The sequence below is a fragment of the Ochotona curzoniae genome, unplaced genomic scaffold (assembly GCF_017591425.1).
Source record: "Ochotona curzoniae isolate NIBS_2020 unplaced genomic scaffold, NIBS_Ocur_1.0 contig_66, whole genome shotgun sequence".
NCBI lineage: Eukaryota > Metazoa > Chordata > Mammalia > Lagomorpha > Ochotonidae > Ochotona > Ochotona curzoniae.
Genome location: NW_024466512.1, coordinates 11993929 through 12016391, shown reverse-complemented (window position 1 = coordinate 12016391; position 22463 = coordinate 11993929). Strand labels below are relative to the sequence as shown.

The 22463-nt window shown below is 45.4% G+C and overlaps 1 protein-coding gene across 10 annotated transcripts in view; it reads right to left on the bottom strand.

The window, feature by feature from the left end:
- Positions 1-612: 612 nt before the first annotated feature.
- ABLIM1 (actin binding LIM protein 1) overlaps positions 613-22463 on the bottom strand; it is a 187725-nt gene continuing 165874 nt past the window's right edge. For 4 of the 10 annotated variants that reach the window (XM_040992053.1, XM_040992054.1, XM_040992056.1 and 1 more), the window contains 11 exons: positions 19775-19879; positions 18117-18164; positions 15108-15248; positions 12856-12947; positions 11761-11857; positions 10058-10122; positions 9392-9452; positions 8847-8854; positions 8045-8119; positions 7065-7145; positions 613-5646 (listed from right to left, as the gene is read on the bottom strand). In XM_040992053.1, coding sequence (XP_040847987.1) covers positions 5533-5646; positions 7065-7145; positions 8045-8119; positions 8847-8854; positions 9392-9452; positions 10058-10122; positions 11761-11857; positions 12856-12947; positions 15108-15248; positions 18117-18164; positions 19775-19879 — 887 coding nt within the window. In that variant the 3' untranslated portion in view covers positions 613-5532. Of the gene's footprint in view, positions 5647-7064; positions 7146-8044; positions 8120-8846; positions 8855-9391; positions 9453-10057; positions 10123-11760; positions 11858-12855; positions 12948-15107; positions 15255-18116; positions 18165-19774; positions 19880-22463 lie in introns of all 10 variants that reach the window. The other 6 variants (XM_040992055.1, XM_040992061.1, XM_040992059.1 and 3 more) reach the window with 5 other exon arrangements.

The window sequence follows — 22463 nt, the reverse complement described above, 5'->3', positions numbered from 1 at the left end:
GAATAACCTGTGCCCGGCTTCCAGTTGAGGGACTCTGGGAATGCCAGCACTGACAGTCCCCTAGATGGGATTGAGACACACAGCGGAGAGAAGGTCACTGTCACAGTAGACCAACTTGAGTATTAAACTTTATGCTTTCTGGCAAGCCTAAAGACAATAAGAAAAGTGAAATCTGGATTTTCTCCCCTCCCCATAAATTGCAGTCACATAGAGATAGAGGTCAAGGTTATGAGTGATGTTTTTCTCCAACTGTCATCAAGCCTCTTACTCAAGTGACCCATACTGATGGTGCTCAGAGCTCCTGTCCTCAACCTTCCCACATCACCAGCTCGGTCTACAAGGCGAGACTATCCCTGCTGTGTTCCAAGCAAAGTCCAACATCAGCCTCTCTACTGAAAACTTTTCTCTGGTCAACTGGCCCAGCATGGTCTGGACTGCTGGAGCAGACAGTCGTTTGCTGCATTTCCTCCTTCAACCTGCATGATGAAGATGCATTTGTGATGTCTTGGTTTCACACGGTGTTTTCAGCTTTGCAAGTTGGGCTGGTACTTGTTATAATGGGACAGAGCTTCCTAAGGAGCAACAAATGAACCACACTTTCGGAGGCACGGACAAATAAAGCACACACTTTATTCACGGAGTTGTGAGTACAACGGTGACACACGCAGAGTATAATGGTGAAGGAGCGTGGGGCAGGTTGGGACAGCACAGCACAGCAGGGTAGAGACCAGCAGGCCCCCTCCTCTTCTGCACGCGACACATGCAGGGTGTGGACACACACCCATGCAATCTCATGGGGAACATGACAAGACTTTTCAAAGGGAGTTCTACATAGTTTTCTGCATGGGGAGGGAGGTGAGGAAAAACTGTATGCCTTTCAACATCTGGGGAAAATTCCATAAACCCAACTTAAAATGAAAGGACCCCACCCCACCCCACCCCACCAAGAGCTTCAATGCGGTCATCAGCAAGTCACAGAAACCACACACATTTCTTACGGGACAGGCCTGTACACACAACCCCCAGAGGACGTTAGTTTTGTGGACAAGTGTCTCCTCTTCCTGTACATTCACAACAAGCAAGCGGCTCACCCCCTCCTCAAGGTCAATGCCAGCAGTCTTGGCTCCTTCCACTTTCGGACAATGAGTTCCGGAAATGCCTCATGGGAACCTCGCTTTTGGGAGAGACGCTTTGGGGAAGAATTTAAGTTTATGATAATAATTGCCACTCAAAGAATTATACTAAGCTTCAGAAAAATGTGGGGTTTGTATAATTTTTGACCGTGTACACACACATTGTTGAGAAAGTTTCGTTCAGCCTCAAACTGACCACCTCACCCCTCATGTTTTGAATTAGCCACAAATTAAACTTGTCCAGATAAAAACATAACAATCCCAGGCAGAAGAGCATCAGTTGTTCTCTCAGTTGCTTCTTGGGCAGCAAGTGGGAAGACAATGAAAACAATTCTTTTTTAATGTCAAAGTAAAGGTTTCTCTTTCTTTTATTACAATGTAGCTGGGTTGTTTTCTGAAGACATTACTAGCAGATGGCATCATGTAGATGTCAAACCCTAAATGAACTTTCCTGGGCTCTAGAAGATTGTCCAAACAGGAGCAGAAAGAATGCACTTCAGGGCATAACCATCAAACACTTGGGTTTGGCCAAAGAAAATCATTTCCAAAATCCGAGAAAGTCAAGGCAAGCCCAGATCATACAGCTACCAGAAATACAGAAGAGGCAATTTATAAAAACTGGGCTTGTTCCAGAGGGTGGAGTGGGGTCGGTGGGGACAGAAATCGGGTCCCTGCCACCGTCTTTCATGAGTGACAGTAAATGCATGGCTTCATGAGCACATGGCCCCCATGACTCTTGCCACTCTACACAATGCAGAATGCAACACCACATTGACTGAAAAATGCTTTGTTTTTAGGAAGGCGTAGTCAAAAGTGATTGATTTGAATTTTCTGACTTTGCAAAAGTGTACCTATTTTATAGAATCATCTAGGAAGCAATTCTTACAAAAAAGATGCCTGCCTCAAAGTGTAAAGAAATGAGGTGAATAGCATAGAAATATCACCTAGCTGGAGTTCTCCGTGTCGATATGCCAGGTTGAGATAGGGAAGACGAGACCCAAATGAGAGAACTCCTCCAGGATCTGCCTCTGCTGGCAGAGCACAGAATTAGGAGCGGGGATCTTCAGAGAACACGAGGGATAAAAACTACCCTGTTTCCTTTTCCACTTTGTTACCCATTAGCTCTAGTTATTCTCTTTGAGGTTTCTGAAAACAGGCAGTTTATGTTTAGTTCTTGGAGAAGTCATAACAGAACATTTCATAAAGCCCTTCACCAAAAATGTAAATGCATAGCTGCGGTACAAGCTTCCAAATGCTTTCCACAACTTAGGAAGAAGATGCGATAGGGTGGAATTTCTTGAAGAAGTTTCAAAGGATGCACTGACTTTCTCATGTCAGAGAAGCCTCTTTTATTTCATGCAATCAGTATGCACTCTGAATCCCAAGGAAGTCAAATGCTAGAAAATATAGCCCTTGATATATGCACCAGGGAAGCCAGCCACATTTGTAATCCTTTTCCTAACAGGAACGAGTTCTGCCTATGCTTACCAGTGGAGTTTTCATCAGCAGTGCAGGGCAGGGTGCAAGCAGAGAGTACACATCCCCTGTGCTGTTGCTTGGGTATTTTGTGAACAAGCATGACCGAATGGATGGGGCGCCACAGGCCATCCATGAAATCTGGCAGGGGACCAGTTGGCCCTGTGGTTCACTTTCCAGCTGGAGCCTTCCACTGGGGAGCAAAGCAGAAGAGCCTTTCTGTGCACGATGGTTCCCAGGGACCCCCACATAGTTCTCTGGGTTTGTTGATGGAGGCCTCCAACCTCTGGCGAAATATTTGTGCACCATGCCGTTTAAACAAGGTAGTGTGTTTGACATGGAAAGAAACTTTTTACCCCAAGTTGGTTGCAGAGCTGTTTTTAAAAGAGACAAGCAAAGCAGGCCTTCACCACTAGGAAAATTTAGGACTCAGTTCTCCAATTACTGTTGCAACCGTAGGCAGGCCCCTTAACCCTAGGTCTCTAGAATATAAAAGGGGTGGGGGCTGTATTCCTTTGTTTCTTCTTCTCAGTCTTACGTCCTCATTCTATGGCAGAGCCGTCTCCTCCCTACACAGACCCAGGAACAGGAATTTAGTAAATCCATTTGATTGTACCCATATCTCCCACACATTTGAGCTATCTGGACATGGGTGAGAACTCATTAGCCAATGAAAAATATGGGGTCATGTTCTTATTATCACTGTTACAACAAAAAAATCTCTCTTGGCTACCACTATTACTAATTGTAATGGGGAACACGGGAAGATGTCACAATCCTCTCACCCACGGTTTGCCAGGACAAGGCCAGACCAGGAGACTGAGCGTTGTGCTGGGGCTGCTGGAGAGGACAGAATGAAAAATCTGAAATGCAGTAGCAGGCAACTAAGAGACGAGAAGATGCCAAGCTGTCTTCTAGCTTTAGTTTAGACCAAACAGGAGCTGGTCTCATCTACTTAGGCCCAGGGTATCAGAGCCACTTGTTGAATAGGTTGGCAGGTCCTGTGCATGCGCGCACACACACACACATACATGGGAGACCAGTTCTCATTCAATGCATAGCACTGCCAAGGCAGGCAAATTCAGGCTCTTTCAGCAACAGCTCCTGCGGACACTAGAAAGCATCTCCAGGGTTTACGTCAGGGCCCAGGCAGCTGAAAGCAGGTCACAGAGGCCTGAGACACGTGTTCAGAAACCACTGCATTTCATTTTTTTTTCCACTGGTGTCACAGAGAGCTGGTGATGTTAACATGCGGTTCCGATGGGAAGAAGTGCTGAGCTTGTGTGCACACCGGCAAAAGCAGGTGCACCTCCAAGCTTTCTCCTGCAAGTATTCAGACCGAGCTCATCCTTCCTTTGCAGAACTGTCCAGTGTGGGAGTCAAGGTGATGGAGTTGGGGAGCGTCTTCCTCACTGCTCCCAGGTCGGGCATCAGGATGTGATCCAGTAGAAGCTCATTTTGGAGCTGAGCACTGCAGAGGCCGAGCTGCTCCGATCCCCATGCCCGGCCTCACCCTGCTCTGCCATCTCCAGCCCGATTCTGCCATGAGTTCCACCAGCATGTGGGGAGTGCTGGCTTCTGAGCACCTCACGCTGGGGCAGCCATCTGCCTTCCCTCAGGACCACTAGGCCACGTACATGTGGGAAAACGACCCCTAGAAAGCTGCAGTGCAGTGGGTTAAACAATCAAGCTGAATTTAGAAAGCGCATGCAGACTCTCCAAACCGCCGTGGGTAAGCTTTGCACACACCCACATACTGTCCCACCCTTCCCACCCCCAGCCCCCAACACACACACACACCATGGAGTCAACAGCGCCAGCAAGAAGCTGCTAAGGCCAAAATGAAAGTCATCTGAAGTGGCTTGTTCGGGAATCGCAGTGACGTCCGGGACGAAAACAGGCCTTCCCTTAGCCTATTCCTGCAAAGACCTTCCAAAGCAAAATCGGCACGGGCAGGGGCTCATTGCCAGGGTGGAAGAACACTGGGTGGAAGAACGTGCAGTGGCAGGAGGGCACCGAGCAGCTTGGTGTTTGGCGGGGAATCTCCGCAGACAGAATCACCTAGGAGCATGCGGCTTGGGCCAATCTGGAGACAGCTCTGTCTTTCATCTCTCCGCAAAGGTGCAGTCCAGGACAGCTCCTGCCCTGGGTCTGGAGCGAGAACTAAGCATGCCATGTGAGGCAGGCCAAGAGTTCAGGGAGGGTTTCCTTCATTCTTTTTCCTTTTCTTTGCTTTTTACATTTTTCATTCATTTATTCGTTTTTGGAGTAATGGCTGAGCAGTTGGCTAGCCAGGTCCCAGGGCACAGTTGAGAAAAAAGGGGCTTGTTATCAACCATCTTTGCTGATCTCAAGTCTGCTGGCTGCTGCTTGGTTCTCTGATGGATATCCATGGCTGTCAGGGCACAGGCAGAGCCCCAGGAGGCTGGGAAAGAGGGTTGTATGCCAAGTAGTTGCTGCCACGTGGCCAGGCACCCCTGGACAGTTCCTTCCTAGCCACAGTGCTATGTGGAAGATGGATTCATACTTTGGAATGATTGCCACTGTTTCCCCTCCATGCGGCATCCTAAGGGCACTTGCTGGCTCTTATCTGTACAGTCAGCACTATTGTTGAACAACAGTTAAAGGAAAATGAAAGAAGACAGGAAGTAGCTTCTGTGTGTACAGAAGGTCGTGTAAAAAGGTCACTCCTGTTGAGTTTGGGAACATAGAAATTTCTAACCCGCTGCTTCTTGCCAAGCGTCACTGAAGGTGGGCCCCGTATTTGGCTCATGGGTGGGTTTTAACCAGACTCTCCCTTTGTGCTGCTGCTGAGGGACAGTAGTTTGCACGACCTCCAATCAAGTATGGGCCATCCTGGGACATCTTTTGCATCAACTGGCCATTGCCAGTCCCGTTTCTAGTTGCCATTCACGTGGGGGCCTCAGAAGAGCTTTGCTTTTTTCTTCATGTCGTTGCGTCTCCAGAGAGGTAACTTGTCAAACTCCTGTATGGACATGCCAAAGATTTCCCAAAACACCTCAGGGGCTAAGTGACGCTGGGAAAGAGAGAGCAGAGCAGAGTGAGTGGAGCAGCTGTGATGCTGGCCCTGCACCTCACTCCTCCCTGGACCCAACTCGGGGCTCCTCACGAGTGGGTCCAACTGACTGTAGATGAAACACATGCATTACAACGTGGGATCTGTCCCACATCCACACAGACTTGCTTTTTTGGGTTTCACTCCTTGAACAACATGGCCCTAGCCACTATTGACACTGACATTGCTTTCGGATCAGAAGTAATCAAGAGATGATCAAAAGAATACAGGAGGATTGTATAGGTTCTACACAAATGCTCTGGCACTTTCTAGATGGGACTTGAACACACATGGATTTTGGCATCCTAAGATAAATGCCCCTTGGATACCATGGGATTGACTGTCAACATTCAGAAGAGCAAAGAGAATGACAGGGCAACCTTTGAGGCTGGTGACTAGCCAATGTCAATCAGTCCTGCCTACCTGCCTGGGCCACGTGAGGCCCCCTCCCCATCAGACAAAAAAGTTGGTAGAATATTAAGGGCACTGTTACAACTCAGTGTTAGGATAATACTGACTGCTGATGGACCATCAGAAGGTGAATTAGTGAGCCGGTTAGAAGCTCCATGTCAGGTCCTTGCGCTGTTAAGGAGACTCAGAGAAAATGAACCAAGGCTGCAGCAAGCTAAAGTCAGGGGCTTCCTCCTGGCTCCATAGGAGGAGGAGCAAGTAGATGCCTGTCCTCTTGGCTGCCATCACTCCCTTGTAGAAAACGTTCCTTGGAGGCCTTTATTCTCCACGCCAGCCTGGCCTCTCCTACAAAGGCATTGCTTTGTTGTCTGGGCAAGGTAATGATTCTCTCTGAGCCTGGCAGCCAGAGATTTCCTTAATTAAAATCACTCAGATAGAAAATACAAGGATCAGCCTTCCACGCCAAAGGAGACCTTGGCTACATGTACCCAGATAACCCTCTGACAAGGAATGCGGAAAGAGCCAGCAAGAAATGGGGCCAGAGAGTTCTGTCCTCCTACTGCAAATGAACTCAACCGAGGCTCAGGGGCAGATAAGGAGTGAACGGGGTGGGGGATGGGGAAGGTGGTGTGTGTGTGTGTGCGTGCATGCGTGTATGTGTATGGATGGCCAGTCTCGTTCTGCATCACAGCCCCCATCACATCAGTATCAGATTTCCAGAGAAAATAGACAAAAATAATACTGTGTCTAAAGCAAATGGTTACCAACACACAGCATCTTTGGGGTCTTTCCTGTGGGTCTGATCAGATATTCCAAATGATGCTCTAAGTACCAATTTTGACTTTCCTCCAAAGTCATCTCTTAGCTTCAACTACAATGTGAAGATGATTTTTATTATTTTTTTGGGGGGAGGGGTGAAGATCTGAAGGATATAAAGGGGTCTACAGTGAGACTGAGTTTTGTTTTACCTCCAGCCTGGTTCTGTCCACATCTCTGAGGATTTTGTTGCGCCCTCTGTTGGTCACCATGAGCATTTCATATGGGAATATCTGAGAAGAAAAGACATCTCTTCCAGAACACAGCTGACCACTCTATTAATAAGCAGAATCCCCTTAACCCTGCTCTTCCCCAGACACAGCCTCCACGAGACGATCATGAGTGCATCTCAGTTATGCATGTTCCTTCCTCAAGGCCAGCTCCAGGGTGCATGGACATGTTCCATGCATCCCCCGTTCATTGCTGTCTCACCTAGCACTGTGTCTTAAGAAGGCTTTTTGCATGCAGGAATATTAAATTACTCAGTACCTGGAACCGAGGTACAAATTAGAACAGAATTACAGATGCACATGCTATTTTTTGCATGCCGCTGTTGCGTGGCAGATACCTCTCTCTGTGTAGGATTCAATGATCTTGGTATATGGCAGGCTCATGAGTGCACGCAGCCAGGCAGATCCAGGGGCAGCATGCTGGCCACTGGCATATTAACGTGGCTCCAAGCATAATCACTGGGCAGCACAAGCCCTTGGGGCGTGCTGCAGTTAAGGGGATTGGCCATGCCAGTATGCCTGGGGTAGAGGAGTTTCCTGGCATGGAAACTTTCAGTGCTAATCCTTGGAAAGTGCTGGCACACTGGGAGGTCACCTCATCTATGCCAGTCCCTGGCTGCTCCACTCAGCATGTGGCAGGAGTCAGGGACCTGGGCCACGGGGTAGGAAGTGTTGGTGCTTCACTGGGGACCAGAGTAAAACACCCAGGAGCGGCTTAATGTTGTTGATTGGATACGACTAAGACAGTGGGCGGAGTGGGGAGGAAGGAAGGAAGGTTGTAGGTGATGGCTTCCTGAAAGTCATAGTTTCGAATGAAGTGGGGCTGAAGACCTTGAGAGTGGTGGAAAGACAAAGTCATATCTTTCAGGGCTGTACTCTCCCCTGTGAGAGGCTGCACTTGCCTTTGGTTCCAACATGTTGGGCATTGACACACCTCGGTCCATTCGCATTGCAGGCATGTGCCCATCTGGAAGGGTCTGCAACAGAAAGGCACAAAATAGCAAAGGGAAGAGGTGGGAGGGTGTGGTGGGCTCCCCAGCATCCCTATGGAGTCTCAGATCCCCACCCCCAGATGGGTCATCTCTTACCCTGTCTTCTCCGAAATGAGACCCTTGCTGAGCAAGGGCAGGGACATTGCTCTTTTGTAACTCAGTTGGGGAAGGACCCAACAGCTGTGGATGAGTCCCTGTATTGGCTCCATGCATAAAACTATGTAGTAGATGGAAAATCACCAACTCTATTACTGCTCTTCCAACTTTTAGACATGTGTGTGTGTGTGTGTGTGTGTGTGTGTGTGTGTGTGTACACTATTTCTCCTTTATTACTCTCCATCATAGTTTCCCAAGACTTAGGTTCAAGTGAAAAAGGAATGGTTCATGGGCAAAATGCTCTGGTTGGCAAAGACATAAATTTCTTTCCACTTGAGAACGGGCAGGAAGAGGGGGAACCAGTGACCGAGGTTGTAGCTGAGACACAAGTGCATGTGAGCAGACCCTTGACGCTGGCACACCTCCTCCCTGGAGAGGACTCTGCAGGGTCTAAGGGGACAGCTAGCCCCAGGCACTGGGCAGGCCTGTTCGGCACACCTCGGGAGTAATGGTTAGGCATCTTCCCACAGAAACTGCTTCCCGGGGGTATGTTGTCTGCATCGGGCATGGCTGTTGCGCTGCTGTGGCCAGTCTAGGAAGGTAAAGAGTTCCATACCTGGTAGTCTGCAAAGGAAAATCAACAGAAATACCATGAGGGAAAGGTCAGGGAAAAACATAGAGCTGCTAATGGGAAGGTGAGATTCTAGCTGCTCCAACTCTCACATGAGCATGCTCTTGCCCTGCTCCCATCCCTACATCCACTGTCTCTGTTGCCTTCCTGAAGCCAGGAAGCACTGCTCTACATCTTTGCATTCAACACAGAGCTTCTCTCGCTGCCACCTTCTCTCTCTCCCATCCCCTATCATGTGCATTTTGAAAGGAGGGGCCGTGCCTTGCTCATTGCTCTACCCCCAGGTGTCTGGTAGCACACTCAGGGCATAGTAGGAGCAATGAAGGAGTCCTTAGAGCTTGCCTTTCAGAGTTTTCTTTCATTAGAGGTCCTTGGAGATGTTAATAGTTGTTCTGTTAGCTCTGAGAAGTAGCTTATCTTAGGATGTGCTGAGCATGGAGTTAGCCAGCGCGTGGTAACCCCGGAATTCCCATGGAACTTGGCCGCGAGGGAAGGCATAGCTGTGGTTGGCTTAGTTGTGGAGGACTCACCTCGTACTCCGCCACTGACATCCCCATAGCTGTTATACTGAGCAAAGTCCGTGGAAACTGGCTGAAACGATCAAAGACATGTTATGAGAAAACCTCAGGAACAGTGCTGGATTCAGGTGAAAAGGAACGGAAGACTTAGGAAATCCCAACAGTCCATCCCAAGCTAAGTTCCTGACCCTCATCTTTTTCTTTCCTACTTATTCTTGTACTACTGCAGCATCTCTTTGTCGTCTGTGGTGCATCTAATGCCACTGCCCTGGAGGCTGTTGGCAAGCAAGCATCTCTTGTGGACAAAGAAAGCTACATGATCCAACACAGGTGTGTACTTTTGTTCTATATCTTGCTGGGAGGACAGTTACAACAAACCTTCTGTCTTTTTACAGCGGTGGTAATGGCGGAAGTAATTACTGTCTTGCCTCAATGTAAAACTGTTTCCCTCACCACATAAACTAATGTTCTCTTAAGTTTACAATGAGCACTAGTTCTACCTAAAGCCTGTTTCTTCTTCTCTCCACGGATATATTTCACCTAGCCTGTAGTTCAAAGTGATTTGTTGGGCTCTTGGGGAGGTTGTAAAGTCAGATGGATTCAGGCAATAAATCCGCACTTCCACCAGGGCTGCGGAGCGAGCAAACACAGACACAGTCAGCTCCAGAGACTGCTTACCCGGTGAAGTCCGTTTTTCCCATAGCCAGGGAGAGATGAGGTTTTAGATGATGGAGCATGAGGAACTGAAAGAGAACAGGGTAAAAAAAAAAAAAGGCAAAAATTAAGGACCTGGAAAGCCTTTTTGACAGCATGTCTTCAATCTCGCAAGAACAGAAGATGTAGGATAAAGAATATGAGTCCCATCCTGCTTGGCTGAGGCAGGAAATGGAGCTCTTTCGGTGACCTGATGGAGGTGGGGTACAGAGGGGGACACACACAGTCCCATGGGGGCCAGTGGCTGTGCTCCCTGCACATCAGGCACATATCTGAGGACTCAGCATGTGCAACTCCTTTGAGTCCTCAGTACAACCCTGCAGTGCTTCTGTCATTTCCATTTTTTGGAGAGAGAATCAGGAACCAAGAGGAATTATGTACCCTGCCAAAGTTCACTCAGTTCAAAGGCAGCTGAGCAAGACCTGGAGCCAACAGAAGCTGAGTGTACAAGGCTCTGCTCCCACTGGTATGGCAGCAACCAAGATCTCCTGGCCAAAGCCAGGGGCTTCTGGGAGCCTGGGAATGGGGAACGTCCATTGTCAAGGACATGTTAGCTCCATTGGTGGCTGGGCTTGGGGTGGTGTGGGGAGATTCAGGGGCAGTACCTAGGCTTGAATTCCAGCCCTGTAACTTAACACCTTTGTAACTGTGGACATGATATTTAACCTTTTTGAGATCTTCCATTTTTGCTGTATGTGGGAAGGATGTTATCTTCGTATAGAACAGAATCTCAGGATGAGAAGGAACTGTGAAGATCAGCAAAACACTTAATCCTCAATCAGAATTATTGAGGCATCTGAGGGGCTGGGGTCTTGCAGGGCCCTTCTGGGGAAGAGGGCAGGCTCTGGGTTCTGCTTGGATCCCTAAATCCCAGCTTCTTGGATTACTAGCAACATGGCATTGTGCAAGTTCCCTACGTTTTCCATACCTATTCCCTGATCTATAAAATGGGGACAATAATGACAATGATGGTAACAACAGCATCTATTCCATTGAGGTGTTGCAGAAAATACATGAAATGTTTAACAAATGTGCATACAAATAGTAAACACTAAATACAATTTTTAATGTGATGCTTTAGGAGGCTTGTGCTTTTAGGTTCAGAACATGAGAGAAGACACCTTGCTTATTAAAACCACAACTGGCTTATGGCATGTTGATGAATACACTTAGATATATCAGCTTAGTTTTCAATACTAACAGGGAAATAGATTCATAGGCAATAGCAGTCAAGTGTCTAAGTAATTTCCTTCAAAAGTGTCAGGATTATTTTGAACAGATATTATATTGAACAGGAGAGTTTTAAAACAATGCTTTCGAAGTGTTTTGGCCTTATCCTCCAGATATAGGATTGCTATCTGAGGGAGTTCTGTGTGTCGCTTGCCCTTGAGACAAGCACTGTAGAAGACAGAACTAGCAAGTGGGAATTGGCCCCTCACAGTACTTGACATCCACCCATAATTTCTCTGTTCCCAGAAGGCAGGAAGCACGTATGTCAAGGACTGCCACAGCTGCGTATCATCTAGGTTGACTGGAAGTGGGTGCACCCCCTTCCTTTCCTAGAGTTCACTCTACAGACCCCACCACAAGGGGTCTTGTCTCTTCTGCAATGGTCCGGGCAGGCTCCCGGGTCTTGGCTCTTGGTAAGGTGGGGACTTGTTGCTTACCTGAATGGATGGGAGAGTCATGGCGACTGGCTGACCTTTCCCGGCTTTCCTTCTCCATCTCTTCTTTTAATATCAACTGCCCCAGGCCTGAGTTCAGCTAAGGAATGGAAAGAGAAAAATACAAATGAAGCCTGCGTTGTCATGAGACATTAGTGTCCTTCCTGAAGGCCCTGCAAAGAGTTTGACTCTGGATGGCCTGGATGTATGCGGCCCCAGAGCCTATGGCTGCTGCAGAGGAAGGTTCTGGATCCTACACCCTGCTTAGCCTTTCCAGTGTAGAGGCTCCACTTTCCTAAGCTGGGCTTAAGGAATGCTCTCTTTCTTTTTCCCTCCCCCAAAGTGCTAGCATGTGACCTCAGAAGTTGTGCGTGTGTGCATCTGAGTGTTTGATATGGACAGGGAATTGGTGGGCCTATCCTTAAAAAATAAATAGCATTCATTTCTTTATAGGAAAAATGTGGAGATATTTGCTCATTGAACAGGTCTTGGAAAATCTAGAAGATGAGTAATCCACAATCCATCACTCCCAGAGAACACCAATTACATTTTGCTATATATTATACAAAACTAGGATGTATCATAAATGTCCCCTGATATCTCCCCCAACACACACATAATTAATGTCATGGCACTCCCCACATCTTCGGAAAACACTTCAAAGGCTTCACCAGCCTGTCTCATGGCAATCCTGCCATGCTGCAGGCATTCACTGGAGGAGAGGGGCTATGAAGGAAGCCACTTGCTGGCTGTTTCCCTCTTTCTCCTGGCTCAGCTTGAAATCTAAGGTCCTAAGAGTCCTGGAGAACTATTTGCAAAGGTGCTTAATGCCAAGGGAAGAGCCTCAGCAGAGAGGGCACAGGGCAGAAAGGTGCCTTGCTTCACCTGGCTTTCAGCATCCTGGCAACACACACACCTGCACACATGTGGAACCCCAAATGTCCCACCCCCACTTCAAGGTCAGCTCCTCTTCAGCCTGGGGCATATGGTGCTACCTCGAGGTACTGAGTGTCTGTGTTGTCTACCCTTGAGGGTCAGGACCACTTCTTGCCTCCCTTGCTGGCTTACACAGAGTAGTCGTTCAGTTCAAGGACAAACCTTCATCAATTGCTCTTCCTGAAGCTGTCGGCGTCTCAGCAGCTCCTCGTCGTCTTCCTCCCTGCCACCAGATCTGCGTCTCGTGTCGGTTCCTAATGCCACGGCAAAGACAACTTCAACCTGCCAGTCTCCGGAGTGGGATGTTCTAAAGGACTAGTCCATCAGTTTTTGTTCGGCAGGTGGGGCCTATAGTGGCTTTGTACATGGCTGTAGGAACACCACAAGGGGGGAAGCACCTGCCACCAAGGGGAAACTACTTCCTGGGTTTTTCATAGAATACAGGGCCCCTCGAACAAGTGGGTTCAGGGTGGGATGTAAACGCCTCAAGCACTGGGGTCTTTCAAGAACTAGTCCGCTCAATTAGAACTGGGCTTGCCATTGCGACTGAGTCTACATCATTCCATTAACTACTGGTCAGAGTTCACTACAGGAAGAAGGGAGTGCATTGCCAGTCATAATTTGGACACCCCTGGGATCCGATTTCAAAAAGAGAGGAATTTAAATCGACCTAATGCCAAGGAACAGGTAAAACAGCCACACTTGGTGATGATTTGTTTTTAAATTCACCTTTTCTGAGTATTTTTAGGGTTTTCATAATATGATCATGCTGCTTTCTGTGAACTTACTATACTCATTACAACGCATGACTGCCAGCATTTCGTTCAAGAGATGGTCTCTAATTTTTTTTTCATCCTTTGAAAAATGGCCACAAAAGAGTTTTATACTGATAGATAAGTAGTGTTTAAACAGCTAAAAAGTTAGTCTGGAACAATATGCCAAATTAGGTACAACTTTCTAGCTTCCTGGAAAGGGGAGACAGGGAATGGAAAGGAGAAATCTGTGAGTGTTTGGAAGATGGAGATAATTGCTGTTTTTCCAAAAACGAATCTGGCTTGGGAGGAAACAGGAACATTTGCTAATCTAATGAAAATAAACTTTAATGGTTTTAGTGTTCATTATTCCAATGAACAGACCAGACGTCTAAAGGAATTTTAAACCACTTAGTGGCAATAGTTCCAACAATAAAAATGTAATTCTCCCCTACAACATGGCTTTATTAGTGTTCACAGTAAGTAACACGACCGAGCCAGGGACCTGGGGGGGGACCCCAGGGACTTCCTGAAGCAAATGAAGTGATCAGTGAGAAAAGCTGCCAAGTGAATCTCACTTCTTAAAATGATAAACGTCCATGTGAGTTTTCTCTCTTTATATTAACAATATTGAGGACATACAAGTCCACAAACATTAGATCTCAACATAATGGTTTGAATGCTTGTGAATAATGGGTTGAGGAGGTAACATTGATTCCAACTATTAGCTGCTTTAAAATCTGCTTGTTTTGGATAAAAGTGATTCTAAAAATAACCTGACAGTGTGGCATGATGAGGAAGATTAATTCGGATGTTTTGGAAAAGTGAGGGCATTCTGGGTTGTCAGTAGCCACGTGGTAGGATGGTCCCATCTTCTGCACGGCTGACAGGGCCTAAACTGCTCTAACTCGGAAAAGCTGTTCACCACATTTTCCAGGATGAGCCTTGGGCTCTGCTAGGACCTCTCCTGAGGCTGAGAGACCTCACTAGTGACAAAATAGTCAAGACACAGACATGATATGAAAGAATAACGCAAAGAATGGTGCAGCTCTGACAGGACACTTGAACACAGAAGCCATGGGAATGACAGGTGAGACATCACGGGGTTCCATACTGGTGGCATTGCAGGACACACCTGCTACCCTGTCCGAGCCCTTCCCAGAGATGGAGCGAGCATGTGGCCACAGGAAGAAAGTGAGCGTGCTTCCCTGTTAAGATACGCTGCGACGAGAACTGTTAACTACCACCCAGATTTGGTCTGAAACAGATTTCACAGAAAGAAATCACGCTCCCTGGGACACTAGACAGACTTTAAAGCTGGAGACGGCGTTTTTGTCACAAGATTTTGACTTAACTGTGATCAGAGAGGGGCTGATTTTACAGTTGCTACTGCCAGCGTTCATATAAATGACCTGTTTTAGACCAATTCTGGGTCTCAGTGGGTTTGGTTAAAGCAAGGTTCTGGCAGATGCACTACTGTGGCTTGTTGGCTTGTAAGTATCTCTTACACAAATGAATGCCATGTTCATTCTTTTCATGGTCCCACTTCTCGTGTGCACTTTCATTCAACATCTTTATGATAGAGCACACTTTCTTTCATGGGTTTCAAAGAAATGTTCCACTTGGAACTCTCCATTTGACGTAGCTGTAAAAGTCGCATACCTATGGCGGCCAGTGAGGGGGGACCAGGCCAGTGGTCCGTCTCAATCTTTGGAATCTCGTTGGGGTCTGGAGCCTGGGCTGCTGGGAACTTGGAAAACTTGATGATGTCTTCTGAAGACTTGTTCTGGGCTGCCAAGGCAGCTGCATCTAGATGGGAATCAGGTGGCTTAGCTCTCGATCTGTAAGGCCAGGGCTACAACCATACTGACCAGGCTATCTTGTTCCCTGGACAAAGTTCCAATTCCAGTTATCACCCTTATTAACTGCCCCATCACTCAGCGGTGTCTTCCGACAACTTTTTCCCCTTGTTTGCCAACAGAAGTGTCTGCTGGACAGCTAAGCCTTGTTCAAGAACCGCACTGTCCACTGCGTGCTAAACATGGTTATCAAATCCAAATAAATAAAATCAAACAAAAACGATTAAGATGAAAATTCAGTTCCTCAGTTCTGTGCTAGCCATATTTTGTGGGCTCAGGAGTTACCCGTCATTAGTTGCTATTGAACTGGACAGTGCAAACCTAGAACATCACTGTAGAAAGGCCCATTGAGTAACTGAATTAGTAATTTGAAATCAAAGGACTAAGCCAAAAAACAGGATGCTCTCTTGGACCACAGCTGCCCATTTTAGAAAGCAGACTGATTCTGTGTTTTGGGCAGAAAGCCACAAATATATTGGTTCAGTTTATTTAAATCCTTACATACTAAATATGCCTCCTTGATGAAATAAGAAACACCTACTTTCAATTTGCAGAAATATCATCGTTTAGTTCAAAGCTTTGTACATAGAAGTGAGTCAACCAATTTTAAAACAGAAGTCAAATTAACAGTAGAATTAATTCCCAAAGTTAATACTAGCTGGGGTTAGAGGAGCTCTACTGGCTTAAAGTCCTAGTTTGAATCACAGATGGAGCCAACCAATCAGGTTAAAGGGTTAGTCCATGGCTCAGACTCATTTTACAAAGTGGCCTGGGAGCTCAGCAAATGTGGTAAAATATATTTATAAAGACTCAGGTTTTTTTTAAGAATGTATTTTTTCCCTCCTAGGCCCACATATGCAGGCATTCTGAAAAGTTCATGGAAAATGAAATTAAAAGGTAAGTTTATATTGGTGGAAAAAAAAAAAACCCTTAATGGCTAGTTTTTCATAATATGCATTTTCCATGGACTTTTTGAAGATAGTTAGTATTATAAGTAACTGTTCAAATCTTCAGCTCTAATTCCTCTATTTTAACAATCTCCTCAGCCTCAATTTGCTTAAACTTGACCAAAGTCTCCCAACAATCAAATTTAAAATCTTGATCAGGAATAGAACAGTATTTCTCTGAATCTCTGATCTCATGAGAAAGTAACTTCTGCTTAGAAAACAGAGTAAACCCTCTTGTTAAAAATAGTTAAAACATGTTAGCAGATGGAAGACTGAGAAGTCCTGCAATAAATATAAATATAAATTATATATTCTATTCTATTCTATTCTATTCTATTCTATTCTATTCTATTCTATTCTATTCTATTATATTATATTATATGTGACTCCATTAAATCCAGTATTTTCTAAATGCCTCTAGGCAGACACCAAGTGTGGCTACAGCATTTAGTGTTTTGACATGTAAAGACTGTTTCAGGGATTATTCTTCGGGAAGTTATTCCCTGGCTGTGTCACCATAGACCAAAGGGAAGACTTTAGTCAAAGAAACATAATGAAAAGAATCCAACTATTTCTTTCAGATAATCTAATGCTATTCATTAACCTTAAATATGAATTCTTTGATTATTTTTGTTCAAGGAGAAAGGGCCTTGATATTTCAATATTTTGAAAGTCTTTAATAATAAGTACAACTCTGGAAATCTCACTTGTAACCTGAAAAAAAAAAAGCATGACTTCAAAATAGTACTTACGTATTAGAATTGGTGAAGTCAGAAGTTAAACATTCACATGTTAATGAGTGTGTGAGAGGACATTAAACCATAAAAACAAAAACAAAAACAAAAACAATGTTAACAAACTTAAAAAGCAAGCACATGGTGTAAAACTTAAAAAAAAAAAAAAAGAAAAAAAAGATGAGGGGGAAAAAACCACATTCTGTAGCTTTGACCCAATACAATACATATTTTCTCTTGTAATTTCTCTAAGAATTTTGCCTAAATTTTTTCCTTATGCTGCTCCAATTTGATTTTTCACGTCATCTGAATTGTTAAGAGTTCGTTAATTCTAAGTGGTTTTTAAAAGCAACCTCCAAGTTTTCGGGCACAACTTGTGTCCCAGTGTGTAAAAAGCCCTGAGGATCATGTGTGGCTCTCTGTTCAGAAAGTTCAGTGGTACTTACACCTCTGGGACCTAACAATGGTGGCAGACAATAAAGCGAAGTGATTTCCTGAGCTTAAAAAGAAAATCTCCATCCTTTTTTTGTGGGAGTTCTGGGAACACAATGAACGAACTCACTGATGTTAGTGTGCAGGGGCAGAGTGAACCCTGCATGACGACAGCTAGGGCATCACCAAGCCTTTCAGGTAGGAAGCGGGACCACGGCCACCACCCACCCCAGCTCCTGTCCCATCTGCCTGACAGTCACCACAGGCCCTATCAGACACTTCATCAAACTGAGTTTTCACAGGTGGTTTTCATTAGTCTTAAATAGAGTAACTGGAAACTCATCAACATTATTTTAGAGGTTGGTTAAATAACTGATTGGCCAAAAAAAAAAATCTCCATTAGGATGATTATAGCTGAGTGGCTAATATTTTCCCTTCTCCAGGAATGAAATAATAACATGCTTTGGTGGTCTCAGAAATGGGCTGTTCGGAACCTTTCTAATCAAGGTAAGTGGTCTTTTTTCATGAAAATACATTTCACAATATTTGCACCTTAGTAGATCACAAAGGCACATTACGCTGGACACCCCAGTCTGAGTCTCCAAGGCAGCAGCGGATAAGCCTTTTGGAGGGCAGCAAAAGCAAAGAGGACATCGCGGACTGTGGCTTAAGGGCTGCGCGGAGGAAAGGGGGCTTTACCGTGCTGCTTGTAGATGGGTGGTTTTCGGTAAATGTTGATCCCTTGATCTGTGGAAATGAAAAGCAAAGATGTGTGATTACGGGAGCCACTTCGGAGATGGGGAAAACAGACCAACCAAAGGGCACACCAAACTGAAGACTCCTGAACAGAAATAACCCAGAAGGTTAACTCTTGTATTACAAAGTTGACTTTATTTGAAGGAAAGGTCACAGAAATGAGCGAATTTCTACAGACACAAGCAATATGTATGCCTTTGTAATACATCTTAGGATTTACAGACATGTAACGGGTTCATGAGCCATTTATTTCTTGAACACACTTCACTGAACATGGAATTAAAACAGGAAGAAATGCAGGCAGTGGAGGTGCTCTAACAATGTGGAAGACATAACAGGTTTGAGGGATACCCCCAAACTGCTACTGTCTAGAAATTGAGCTACCAGCAGACACTAGTGGCTCAATTTACTCTGCAACTAATGAATGGAACGGTGGAAAGCAAATGCAGGAAAATTAAGGGTACTTGAAAAAAAAAACATAGAAATACTTTTAATGGACAAAGCTGAGTGCTGACAGGATGGTCAACAAAATCCTAATTGTTATAGGTCAAATTAAAAGAAACCGGAAAAAAAAGAAATTCTAAATACTACTCAAACACTTATACAGGACTGATTATGCCACCACTCCACTTGAGCTATAAATGTTAAGCCAATTCCAGATCTTGGCAGGGGAATGCTTCATATGAAAAGCCCAAATATATACTGAATACCAACATTTAATGAAAAAATTTTAAGTCCTAGCTTAATGGTTTATATCTCATTACACTTTCCTTTGCTTTATTAAAAAAAAGAAAGAAAGAAAAGCAAAAAAAAAAAAGAGAGAGAGAGATCTCAAATACACATATACATAATTCACTAAATTACTTTAGTCATGAAATGAAGGAAAACAACGTATTTCTGATAGAAAAATAACAGCATGGCCTGTGATGGCCAATCCCACCTGTAGATGTTGAACTGACTCTAAGACTACAATCTTGATGGGCTCTAATTTTTTTCAGCTGGTGACAAATTATGATTTGTACTGTGACAGCGAGTAAGCGCTTGTGACTTCTAGTGCAAACCTTGCAGCACCGGGCCTAAATTGCAAGATATCTGTGTGGGCTGGGGAGGTGGCCAATTCTGTGAGTTACACAGCACAGAAAGTCATGGCACTCATCCCATTTTATAGCCTTCTCAAAGGTAAAGTCCATCGGAAAAAAATCTCCCCATGGGGAAATATCAAAGTATTCCCAGGTGACACTGTGGCTCACTTCTCAGGATGAAATGATAACCAGATTGCCACTGTCATCATCAGGCAATAACTTCAAGCCACGGGATGGTATCATAGAAAGATAAAGGCTGAATTAAAATTTTGGTAAAAGAAAAAACGTGACACTGTAACCCTCTGCTTTCCATTATCTTAAAAATAAATCTGAGGAAATAGAAACCTTCTGCATCACCTGGCATTTCACTTAAAAAAAAAAATCTGAAAGGCCACGGTGGTCAGATCCTGCAATTTAGGGTTTGTCAACCGTGAGCATGAAAATGGAGACGAGACGAGGTTACAAGGCTACACTCTACACGGCGACAGGACACCAAGACAGAGACGTGTCGGCTCCTACCTGGAACATGGAAATGTTTAGGGGCCTGAGCGTAAGTTGGTGTTAGAGGGCGGCTGTCTGGCCGGTAAGGGAGAGGGGAGTTCCGGCCGCTGGATGGCTCATTGCCTCCAATGAGAAGAATGGAGAAGACAAAATGAGAGAAGGGACAGCAATCAAGGAAACAAAGCAAGTGCAATAAAAAATTCCAAACAAGGAGGTACATCAGGAAGGAGAAATTAAAGAAATAACTCCATTTACCAACTTGGCTTGCAAAAATGATACCAGGTGGAGTTTCCCAAAGGAAAGATTTGAGGTCAGGTGGAACCAGGTTCCAAGCAGTCAGATGCATCATTCCAATGGCATGCGGTTGGAAGTCGTGAACTTGCAGCCAATGCATTAGATGGCAAATGCATGTGGAGGAATGGAAGGTCCCTGGCTACTGATGCACAATCAGCAGTTACAGGGTTAAACCCCAAGCATGTGGAGGGCTGGGCTCTGCAAACCCAGATAGTTCAGGGCATGATGGTAAGTTCCAATGAGGGTTAGATCTGGGAAAACCTGTGTGGTCCCCCATCGTTCCCCTTCAGAATATGTGGTACCTTCACTGCAGTGTATGTTTCTGTTTTCCCCATTTTGAAACATGTGAAGTATAATCAGACCCTTCCCCACAGGTGCTAGGGGACCATTTCTACCCCTGTTTATCTTTCTCATCAAAGACAGGCTCCACCAGGCACTGTGCTTGAGTCACTAGCACACATACCGAAAGCTTGCTCCGACTGAGAACTAGAACTGCTTTTGAGGACAGAGGAAGGAGCTATGGTTGTGCCCTCAAGGCCCTCAGTCTAGCCAAGGAAGAAGACTGAAAGTAAATACAAGGGAATTCAAAAAGTTTGTGGAAAACGATTAAAATATATTTTAAAAAAAACCATTTGAAATCCTATGCAAAGTTTTTCCCTCCTTTCTGGTATAAACAGCACATGATGGCTTATTCACAGTTGCAAGAAAAATGGCATGAAACATATATTCAGGTGTCAGGAATTCTTCAGGAAATGCACAGAAATGTTGGCCTTGAGCTGGACATCAAAGGGGACGTCCCCTCCCCCTCCCCAGCGGGATGGACGGGCAGAGGAGGAAGGCCCCTATTGAAGAGGACAGGGAACACCATGAGCAAGCAGGATGGGGCAGGGCTGTGGAGTGTGGGAGCACCGGGATCGGGTACTGTGCTGGACAGTCCAGTGCATCTCAGGAAGAGCGTGGGGAAGGGGGAAGGCTGGCACAGAGGACTGGGGCATGACTGTACAAGTCATCCTGCCACGGGCACCCCTTCAGACCAAGGGAGCTTCTGGGATGAACTGAGGCTTGTGCAAAATTGGGCAGAGATTAGCAAGTACTCTCACAGCTCCTCCTGCTCCCCTGTGTGTGACCATCTTAGCCCAAGAACACGACAGAAGTCCCAAGGCTACCGACACTTGACGAATTAGTACCGCTAATGTCTTTACCGTTGAGTTGTGAGGGTTGTTTAAATGTTCTGGATACAAGTTTCTTATTAGATACAGACATATTAACAGGCACATCATTAACAGTCACATTCTGTAGGCTGTTTTTAATTTCTCCAATTGTGCCTTCTGAAACATAGTTTTAGATTATTACTGACTGATGCAAATACTTAAATCATGGGTCATCAGAAAATAGAACTCTAACCACTTCTTTTCACATCTAATTGTCCTAAAACTGGCCAGCAGGATATGGAGGAAGTTAATTGCAAGAATATCAAAATATGCTGAATGGTTTCCATTTTTCCGTAGGTATATTTTTAGGTAACCAGAGTCTAGGGCTGGACCAACTGCACAGTAAGACATTCCAAATCTGGAAGCTGCGTTGCTCACTGGCTCCAATTTAGATTCCAGGCTTTTGGTAATGAGCATTTTGAAGCTTCTCTTTTTCTACATTTTACAAAGTCAACTAAAATGATGAATTCTGACCCTAAATGCCTCATGTATTGGAACAGCCAGTTTAAAGGAAAGTGATTTCATTTACTGCCACTCTCCTATGGTAAAATAGCTACTCAGGTATGAAAAAAAAAATGAGGATTATAAAGCCCAGAGAGAGGTGAATTGGGGAAGAAAGAATTTTGAGAGAAATTCTGTCCACCCCACGGCCGAGGTAGAATTCAGTCTCGTTCTTCACTCACAGTGCTCGGTTTATTGTCTGCTCAGGAGCAGGTGCTTAATAAATGGCTATGGACGAATGAGTGAAGTAGGCCCACTAATTCATTCCACAGCTGTTGACTGGATCACTTTAGCAAGCACCAATGTAAGTTCAGACGCTACCTTTCTCTAACCTGTTAAACAAGGCAGACACTCGCTTACAGCAAAGGCATCATGTTCCCATAATGATGGGCCCTAGATAGCTTCAGAAAAATGAACCTGATAATGTTAGAAAATTCTTAATGAGACAAGCATTCGGTGCCTGAGGTGGCATTCGGTGCTTGGGACATCCCCCACCAGAGCACCTGGGTGGGAGCCCCTGACTGGCTCCTGATTCCAGCTTCCTGCTAATGTGTACCCTGGGAGGTAGCAGGTGATGCTCCAGGGAGCTGGGCCCCTGCCACTCATGTGGGAGGCTGGGACTGAGTTCTCAGCTCCAGGCTTCTGCCTGGCCCAGTCTTAGGTGCCGCGGGCACTGGGGAGATGAGCCATTTGGCCTGTTT